Below are 10,798 nucleotides of genomic sequence, written 5' to 3'. Positions count from 1 at the left end.
AATGACTACCGATCTTGTTAACAATTGCCTAGGACAATTCCGCACACCGATCCATCATTATTCCACACTCTCTATTTATAATATATAGTAATATATTCTAACTTTATGTTAGCAGCACCTATTTTTATATTTAGTTCTCCGATATCATGCAAAGTTATCCTCTTCATACCCCACAACTGTAGTTTTATTTCTCGTTTCTAGATGGAAGCAAAGGTTCGGTGTAACGTAGAGTTTGTATCAGTAGGCAGATAGGACTTGAGAGAATATTGATCTACTTTAGCTCCTTATGGGTTCGACACTCCATACTTATCACTTCCACCTTTGAAAATTGCTACGATGATTCCTTGCACTTGAGGATTATCAATGGCATGTTGCTCCGCCTACGGATCCGCGTCCCCGGCGTCCCCCACATCCTCCTCCTCCCCCTCCTCCAACTCCAACTCCTCCTCTGGGTCCACTGCATCTGGAGGTAGCCCCGTGGCGATCCGGGCTTCATGCCTTGCCTGGATCTGCTCAAGGAGCTGCAGCCGGCCGCTCCGGCGTTAGATATGGGTAGCTCCTCACCCGACAACGTGGGGGCATGGCTACTGGTGGTGGCGGGTGGGGAGTGAAAAGTGGCGGCGGCAGCGGCGGACGGGAGGAGGAAAATATGGAGGGGGTTTCGGTGCCGGACATCGGCTTAAATAGCCGGGTCAGGCAGCACGCGGCCCGTCGGAGCGACGCAACGTGGCGACATTGGTCCGACGGAGGAGACGAGCTTCGGACTGTTTTCGTGTGGGACGCCACCGTCAGTCCGACGTGGCGGATGCGCCCGGTCGCCCACATATCCGCCCCATATTTGGGCTGGATATGAGGGGTGCCAGTCAGCCCGAGTGTTTGAGACCCGTTTGAGACGCCCGGCTAGGTCAAAATTTCGTGACCGGTCAGTGATCGGGCGGCCCGCCCGGACGTATGAGACGGATTTGAAATGCCCGGCTGTAGATGCTCTAAACCTCTGGGCCCCCTAATTTTCACGAGGATGGGCCCTTCCCCATATCGATCCAATAAGCCCCCTCCATGGTGCTGGTTACATAAAACACGTAAAGACTTTACTCAGGCATGACCTTCCACGAGTCCATGATCAATTTTAGTGAAAACGTGGGAGAGGTGTGCATGCACTCTACAATGTGGGAGCATATGTCACATGCGCAACCTCATCTCACAAAAGCTGGAATCTTATGGCGTATAACAGGAAGGAAAATAAACGGTTTCGCACCACCAAAATGTCCAACAAAAAGGATGGCAGAAGCAGCGGTGCATGTGCTCTATCATCGTCCATGCATATCATATCTTCCAAATTGAGACAAGTTGATCGACCAATCCTTCAACGTTGGACAACTTGCATGCAGGCCCGCATGAATATGGAAGGCTCGAGCCTGCTAGGATCAGGCACGTCTTACCACTTCTATATAAGCTCTAAACGCATAGAAGGATAGCAGACTATAGTGCGCATCAGGAACGACTCTAGCATTTTTTTTGCGGGAAGGGAACGACTCTAGCATTATTGAGGCCCCGGTGTGATTGAGGCACAATGAACCTTAACATAGTAATATATATTATTTCAATAATGTATATTGTATATCCTGAAAAATATAAAGACATAAACATTTAGAACGTAATTTTAGTTACCAATATAGTCTCGATACACAATCTATTTATATAAGATTATATGATGCAACTATTGAATATATACAACGTGTTGAGTGCTCACACGCTGTTGTGGGGGGGGGGGGGGGGGGGGGGGGGATGTGCCCCCTATCCACATATACGACCCTGAATTACCAAATGTGCCCATCGACCTTTGCAACCTAAGCACGCTACGTACACACTCACATAGTATAATAGATAAAATGTCCATAATATTCCGCTTCCCCCTCCCTTGATTTTCAACGACATAGCCCAAATAAGGTTTTGACTTATTGCCTGCCTGCATTATTGTTGTACCCCTAATTATATATATAAACCACCACCCCTAATTAACTATATCTTCAAGCACAATAATGGCATCATCTTGAGCCAAACTTTATTTATCTTGGGGAGCCAATAGAGTAGTCGCGGCCTGCCGTGCAATCATGTTTGTGAACCCCATAGAGCATACAGGAACAATTATATTTAAGGCCAGGCTGTTCCTAATGAAAGTATCATATCTAGTATCATGCATTTCAACTAAGCAGTTTTGGTGATGTGGCGCAAAAGTGAAAGTTGAGTATCATATCATGATACCATATCATAATAAATACCGTGCTAGTATGTGTCTTGCATGAAAATAAATAAGGCAATCTAAGATACTAGCCTGTGATACTCCCTCCGTCCGAATTTTTTTGTCCCAAGCTTGTCTTTCAAATGGATGTATTTAACGCCGAGTTAGTGCTAGAAACATCCATTTGAGGAACAAGTTTTTTCGGACGAGGGAGTAGTATGCATTACAGAGGTAGTATAATAATCTAGTATCGTATGCGTATACTAACTTATGATACTACACACTACGGGCAATGTACAGCTTTTAGTGCAAGGCGCTTAGTATCATACGCGTATCATAATCTAGAGAATAAACGTTTAATTAGGCACCTCTTCTGTAGAAATAGGCATTGATTTTTCAGAAAAAATCAGTTCATTTTTCTAAGCACCTCCATAGGCATCTAACATTGTACAAAGACCTAAGCACTAGGTGAGTCGTTACGTGGGGCCTACCTGTCTGTCCTGGTACAGCGGGGTCAAAAAGCCCTCTCTTGTTTGTGGTGCTGTCAACGCGTGCATGGGAAATGGTAGTAGTCCGTCCGTCCTGCAGCTCACCGGCCAGCCAGGATGGCCTGTGATGTATTGGCCACCACATGTGAAAGTATGGCACTCTCCATCGCTCGATCGGTCGGCGATGCAGCCCATTCACGCGTACGAAATTAACCCTTGTGGTTAATCTCATTAGTTTACTCCTCAGCCCCGGCATGTACACATCGATCTACAGGTGTAGCACCGCTCCCTCCCGCGTACCGCGTCTGTCTATATAATCGCCTCCCACAGGAGACAGAGGGGGAATATACACAGGGCAACGCAACTGTCTGCGATTGTGTGTGGGGGGAGAGACAGAGAAGCCAAGGAAAGAAAGGTAGGGAGGGACGATCTGTATGGTCCAGGAGAGCATGGTGACCATGGAGAGCTTCTCGTTGTCTCTGGTGGCCGTGGGGTCGGCGGCCGCTGTGGTCTACCTGTGCGTGGCCGCGTGGGTGAGCTGGCCGCGCCGCGTCGGCGAGACCTTCCGGCGGCAGGGGATCGACGGGCCGCCGCCCTCGTCGTTCCTCATGGGAAACCTCTCGGAGATGCAGGCGCGGGTGCAGCAGGCCGTGGCGGCGGAGGAGGACGGCGCCGCCGGCGGCCTCCACAAGGACGACGGCTTCGACGACTACTGCAAGCGGATCTTCCCCTACTTCGACAAGTGGAGGAAAGCCTACGGTATGTCTTTCGTGCCCGCCCGTCCGTCCGTCCATCTCTGCTTCTACTTGGTTTTATTAAGTGGGCTAGCTAGCTCTGGTTCGCGTGCGTTGTCATGCTTGCTGCTCGGTACTGCTCCAGTTGTGTTCATGTGTGTACTGGTATGAACGGCCGGCTTTTTTTATGCTAGCTCGATCTGTTCGTGTACAAGTCGAGCATGCGTGGATGAAACCACCTCTCTCTCCGTCATGGAAGTCATGGATGGATGCATGAAACTGCACCGCTACAGGCGCATGCTTGCCCTAACTAGCTAGCTAGCAAGTTGACTTGCTACTGTATGGTATAAAAATGAGGCTAGATGTTGATAAGTGGCATCCATACTCCCTCGGTTTTTATTCACTCTACATATTAGGTTTTACTGAAATCAAACTTTGTAAAGTTTGTCCAAATTTATAGAAAAAAATATAAACATTTACCATAGAAAATCAAAATGATGTAAAAGTACATTTAATAATGAATCTAATAATATTAATTTGTTATTGCATATGTTAATATTTTTGTTTATAAACTTTGTCAAAGTTTATAAAGCTTGATTTTGACCAGAGCTAATACGTGGACTAAATAAAAACGAAGGGAGTACAAAATTGACACAGCTATGTGGGAGGGATAATATATAGTCAACAGAAGAAATTAATATGTACATGGAGTTTGAGTTGCCAATGAAGTCAACATCTGGAAATAGGAGTAAATTGTTAAAAAAATTGGGATAGCAACTGTGCCTAGGAAAAGAGAAGTATCGCAGTCAACAAAGCTAGCTAGCCCTGGATCGACCGATGGAAGCCTTGGAATAGAAATAGTCTAACTCGGCCGGAGGTACTTCCGATTTCCCTCTTTCTCTTTCCAAACGGCGTCGACATCTTAACCTGCCGACTAAGCAAGCTTGCATGCATATGTGTTGGGTGAATGAGCAAAGCACGCAAGCACACGCCATGCCTTTTTTGGGACCGTTTAACCCATGGTTAAGCTAGCTAGCATAATGGACTGGTCCAACCCTCTCCATGAGCTGTACGTGCTGATTACTGACAACTGTTTCCTAGTAGTACAATTACGCGCAAGAACTGTAGTGATCCGGTCACCTCTTTTTGTTTTTACCCTTTGAATTTTTGGAAGATGGTATATAGCTCGTGCCAGTCAGTGAAAATAACCAAACAAAATTTTTCTTGTTTTTATACGAATCGGACCGTCCATCCAAACGTGTTACATAGATGCCCGATCTTTCGCCATTTGGCTTGTGTGTTTGGTTGGCTGCACCAATTAGTAAAGCAACCAGGCTTAGTTCATGCAAAAAGTGCATCCATAGCTATAGCTTGAAGGAGGAACGTGGGATTTCTCCGTTTCTGTTCATGCATGTTGCGTTAAAGAGAATATTAATTAAGTTGCGATTAATCAGCGCATATTGGGTCTCAAAATAAAACGAAATCAAGACAGGATTAAAATCACAGCAGCATACTTTTTTCCATACATTTCTTGCATCTAGACGACCCACAATCCAGCGGCCTTGTAGGAGAAGAGGACGAGATTTCATGGCTGGATTTAATCGTCGTGCACCAATCGTCTGAATTTGGTCGTCCGCGTAGCACTGCTCTGTAGTCGATAGCCTTGTGCACCTAGACGCAACATCTCCAAAATATAAGCTGTCCCATACAACAACCAAACACCCTCTCTCTTGCAAGAGTTCATACAGCTGTGTCCTAAGTTCCAACTCATTCGGATCATAGACCCTTTTTTAGCCAGATCTGCATCATATAGGAGTATGTACCATCAAAAGGTGCAGGTGATTGGATTCGAGAATACTGGCCTATTTAGTTAGTCAAAACTGTCAAATCAATACTAAGAAAGAATCAACATATATAATACCGTTTTTTATATAAAATCATAAGAGAACTTTTCCTGAATTATGTCAAGCAAACATGCCAGCATATTCTAGCCAAGCTGGTGGTACACATATATAGCACTACTATCTGAGACCGCCCCCCCCCCCCCCCCCCCCCCCCCCCCAAGTCCCCAACCATGCATGCATGCACCTAGCTTAGCTAATTATGCCTGTCATAAACTATTCCAGATTAAATTATCTCATCGTGTCTGTCATAAACTATTCCAGATTAAATTAGTAGGTGATTGGCATTTGACCCTTGAATAGGTAGTTAAGACACTGAGATAGTCAGCTAGGCTTTCCGAAAACGGCCATGTGTGTAGCTGTTCACCGCACCGATCGAGCTAGCTTGCTGGAGAGAGCTCTATCTCCATGGATGATTATCCATTTTGTAAGGAGCTTTGCAATATATTGTCAATAGCTCAAACTTGGTGAATATATATATTATGGCCCTGTAATTCAGCCCTAAACCAAGAGAGAGTAGGAAAAATCATAATCAAAACCTAGCTAGTTTTCTTATGATATTGCTCCAGCTTGCGAGTAATTATTTATTGTCTTCCTATATATTTTGTGGAGTTCATGCATCTTGATAGAAACTTGGAGCAATATTTGTGTCTATGCGAAGACTTCCTTGCATACATGATAGTTGATGTATAGGAATATTCTTGATTCCTAATTCTTAATGATGGAAATATTGAAAGCAATATTTTCATTTTGAATGATCATACACAACGTAGGTAGACACCGACTAGAGCATTTTATAATGGAGGATATGGTAACACTACTTAACCCGCCGCTAGTTTCATATTATCATTTGATTAGCTTGTGTGCTGTCCCACAGTTTAAGTCAATGCTGTTTTTGACCAACACAAACTATAATCTTTCTGATCTTCCATCAATTCGTATTAGGCTAATATTCCCCTAATATGACTTGGCTAGTGGTACTATATATCAATTAATTATTTTGCCCCACACTTTTCAAAATGTAAAACCCACATGCATTCACCGTTTACTTTTTCGCTAGTACTCCCAATGCAAAAACATAAAAGTCCCACACATTTTTATGAAAAAATGCCTTTATATATATATATATATATATATATATATATATATATATATATATATATATATATATATATATTACGAAAATTCAGTCGAATGATTTTCAGTTTCATAATGATATGCCCTCATCATTTTGCAATCGCACACATCCTGGCCTCCGGTTAAAACTCTTGTCGATTTCAAAATAGTTATTTTTTTGTGATAATATTCTCAGTCAATGAACCAACGAGCAACAAACCATGTTAATGATTATTCGAAAAAGGTTTACCTCAGATAATTAATTCCAGTTAGGAGGTGGCCCAGTGCCCGCCGGACCGCCCCCACCCTACGTCAAAGTAGCATGTCAAGCCCACATGGCGCCTATCTCCGCATCGACTAGCTAGGACGTTATAGTTAGGTGGAATTTCCCAACCTAGCAAAGCTAGAGCTTAGCTAGGGCTCGTGCAACGGATGGCAACAGAGGAGACAGGGTCGTGCATGCATGCATGTATGCTCCTGTACACTGTACTACTACTAGTACTCCAACCATTATTATTTATTGATTTTTCTCTTGCACCTCTCATGCTATAGGATTCCACATGCATGGAGATATGAGATGCACGCATGCCTACCCTAAAATTAGCGGCTAGTGGATAACCATGCCCAGTTCTATGCATGATGCAGTTCGATCTAGTGAAAAACAAATCTGTTTTGTTTCGTTTGACAAGTCGCTTGCTGCTATATACGAGTATGTGCATATACGGTTGCCTCTCGCACATGCGCTCCAGGGATGCCATGCCGATCTTGCATCTGCGCACCTCCCAAATGGGTATACGTACGCTCGTGGTGGTTGCTGCTTACCTGGCCAAAAGTGGCTGCCTAGCTGTGCTAGCTGCTTCTCCATCATCCATCCATCGGTCGTACAGGCGTCGATTTCAGCATATGCATGACCAGCTAATGCATACTAAGCTAGCTACTAGTAGCTGGGAAGACGTACGTTTGAGCTAATTACAAAACTTTCAAGCCAGGCTAAGGAACAGTAGTACAGTGGTAGTAGTTTAGTTTGTGGTTTAGATCAGCGAGGTTACGTGGACCATCCACATGCATGAACGTGCAAAGTCAAACTAATTGGCTTGTAGGGTGTGCAGATATGGATGTTGTGGTCAAGAAATCAAGTAGCTAGTACGGCGCATCGTGGATGGAACACAACTGACCGACCGGCCGCGGTGTTGTTAGAACGGCAATGGCCGGTCTGGTCAAGATTCTAATCTACTTTGATTGATGCTACTAGTGGTGGTTAGGAAGCTACTCTGACTGACTAATCTGCTTTGATTGAAGAATCTTGGCCTATTTGGGAGAGTGGGGGAATCTCACTGCCATGATACTACGCACGTACGTACGGGACACTTCACATCGATCCGACAATTAAGTAATTGCATCGAGGACCTGTAGCTTTGACCGGAATTTTTATGAGGTGTGTCAGTTAGCTAGGTTGTCTGCCACTATTCTCAAGATAAGCACACCCTCACAGCCTCACTCACATGACATGCATGCAATAGGTTCCTCCCTTTTGAAAAGATATGCCTTTTTTTTTGCGGGGTACTCTGTATAAGAGCACGTTTAATGATCTATAAATGCTCTTATATTTCTTTACAGAGGAAGTACTTTTCTTGTCGAGTTTTATTTGACTGTGTCCTTTCTAAAAGGACCATGTACTTATGTACTCATCAAATTTACACTATATTCCCCTAAAAAAATCTAAAATACACAATGGTATTTAATGTGCGGTGATTCTTTGAGAAAAAATCATCCATTATAGAATGAACCTCTACACAATATTTCATTACACATGCTATGAATTTTGTGGAGCCATGAACCTCCACATAAATTTCGCATTGAAACACCTGTGCTGACTGGCACAAAGTTTTTATTTTCTTTATATATCTATATAAGAGAACGCGCACTACTTGTAATGGCAAATATATTTTGCATTAGACCGATAGGTCCACCAGGAAATAACAGCCCGGCTCAACATCTGAACCACGAAAAAGGCCACAAAATGACGGCCCAGTAGGCCCAAAACACTTCAAGCATTCAGATCAATTTTGTTTTGTGCTTGTAGGGAGACTGACGATTTTGCTGTGACGTGCCGTGTGTCATGCAGGGGACACGTATCTGTACTGGCTCCGGCAGCGGCCGGCGCTGTACGTGACGGACCCGGAGCTGATCCGGGAGATCGGCCGGTGTGTATCGCTGGACATGGGCAAGCCGACGTACCTGCAGAAGGGCCAAGAGCCCATCTTCGGCGCCGGCGTCCTCAAGACCAACGGCGCCTGCTGGGCGCGCCAGCGCAAGGTCATCGCGCCCGAGTTCTACATGGCCAAGGTCAGAGGCATGGTGGGGCTCATGGTCGCCGCGGCGCAGCCGCTACTGCGTTCATGGGAGGACTCCGTCGACGGCGCCAAGGGTGGCGTAGCGGCGGTGGACGTCGACGCCGACATCCGGAGCTTCTCCTTCGACGTCATCTCCCGGGCCTGTTTCGGAGACGACCACTCCAGGGGGAGGGAGATCTTCCTCCGGCTCAGGGCGCTGTCGGGGTTCATGTCCGAGCCCAGCGTCATCTTCACCATCCCGTCGCTGAGGTATCTACCGACGGCGAAGAACCGGAGGATCTGGAGGCTCACGCAGGAGATCCGATCACTGATCCTGGAGATCGCGAGGGGGCGCCGGGCGGCGACGGGGGATTCACCGGGGCCCGACTTCCTGGGGTCCATCATCGACAACAGCGGCGACCAGCCACGGCCGGACGACTTCGTGGTGGACAACTGCAAGAACATCTACTTCGCGGGGCACGAAACGACTGCGGTCACCGCCACCTGGTGCCTCATGCTGCTCGCCGCCCATCCGGAGTGGCAGGACCGCGCGCGCGCCGAGGTGCTCGACGTCTGCGGCGGCGCCACCGGCGCCTCGAACCCGGACTTCGACATGATCTCCAGGATGAAGACAGTGGGCATGGTTGTGCAGGAGACGCTACGGCTGTTCCCGCCGTCATCGTTTGTCGTGCGGGAGACGTTCGGCGACATTCGGCTGGGCCAGCTGCTCGCGCCCAAGGGCACCTACCTCTTCGTGCCGGTATCCACCATGCACCACGACGCCGTTTCTTGGGGCCCGACGGTGCACCAGTTCGACCCGGACCGGTTCAAGAACGGGGTGGCGGCGGCGTGCAAGAACCCGCAGGCGGCGTTCATGCCATTCGGCCTCGGCGCGCGCACCTGCCTCGGTCAGAACCTCGCGATCGTCGAGGTCAAGACGCTCCTCGCCGTCATCCTCGCGCGGTTTGCCATTGCGCTCTCGCCGGACTACAGGCACTCCCCGGCGTTCCGGCTAATCATCGAGCCGGAGTTCGGACTGCGGCTTCACATACACCGTATTGATGGTACTGCTACTCAGGATGACTTTGTGAAGTCCAACGATCGACTAGTTAGCTAGCACATGAAAGAAAAGGAAAAGGGATGAAAAACACCAACCGGAAATCAAAATGTGGCGTGACTCTACTCATGTGAGCTATGATACCCCGAAGCAACATTTGTCAGCAACAACTGAATTAATTGATGAGTAACATTGTTACATTTTGGGAAAACATAGGTTTTAAAATGGGAAGGAGACGATAGAGGGAAAATAATTCTAGAATTATCGTGAAAAAATATGTTTATTATTCAGTAAATTATGCAGATTGTGCGTACGTGTTTTCTTTAATGCTCCATTTTTCTAAGTCCATTTTTTCTCATTTTATTAATTTTCTGAACCTCTTTCATTTGCATGGTTCCTGGATTTAGAATCCAAATGATTTCAAAATGAGACTGTCTAAGCCTCATTCTTTTTGAGGGGCCTAAGCCTTGTTTAGATGTGACATAATTATGTCACATCCAAGTGATGTTATAGGCAAATTCATTGTCTCCCTTGTGGCTGGGCTTTGTTTGTTGTTGCACAAAACGAAAACCGTTCACCGGATGGAGTCTGGGCCCACCAGTAAAAGGCTTGTAAAAAGTCTGAACATTTTTTGCAGTTATATTTGTTCCTTCTTTTTGAGCTGATTGTTGTTTTCTTTTGATAGCACATCATGGGTTGTTCCACAAAACGTCTGTGTTGTGTACCAGATTTAAAAAATCCATACAACTAAAAATAGCTCAGAAATTTAATGTATATCTTGTATTTAAAAATATTCATCATGACTTCAACATGTTGTTCAAGATTAGTTATAAAAAATGTTCAGCTTGTAGTCTAAATTGTCCACCGAGTATTTAAAAATGTCCTCATGCATTGGAAAAAGTTTGATGTTAGTTAAAAAATGTTTATCAC

General features: G+C 45.8%; 1 protein-coding gene across 1 annotated transcript; it reads left to right on the top strand.

Annotated features, from left to right (window-relative positions):
- Positions 1 to 3,058: 3,058 nt before the first annotated feature.
- On the top strand, positions 3,059 to 10,066 carry LOC123182385 (cytochrome P450 714D1). Its single transcript, XM_044594930.1, has 2 exons — positions 3,059 to 3,486; positions 8,604 to 10,066. Exons 1-2 carry the CDS (start codon positions 3,162 to 3,164, stop codon positions 9,926 to 9,928), a joined length of 1,650 nt encoding a protein of 549 aa, XP_044450865.1. The 5' UTR covers positions 3,059 to 3,161; the 3' UTR covers positions 9,929 to 10,066.
- Positions 10,067 to 10,798: the final 732 nt, after the last annotated feature.

Source organism: Triticum aestivum, chromosome 1D (genome assembly GCF_018294505.1).
Source record: "Triticum aestivum cultivar Chinese Spring chromosome 1D, IWGSC CS RefSeq v2.1, whole genome shotgun sequence".
Taxonomy (NCBI): domain Eukaryota; kingdom Viridiplantae; phylum Streptophyta; class Magnoliopsida; order Poales; family Poaceae; genus Triticum; species Triticum aestivum.
Note: the sequence above shows the minus strand (reverse complement) of the source record. Positions and strands in the feature narration are given on the sequence as shown.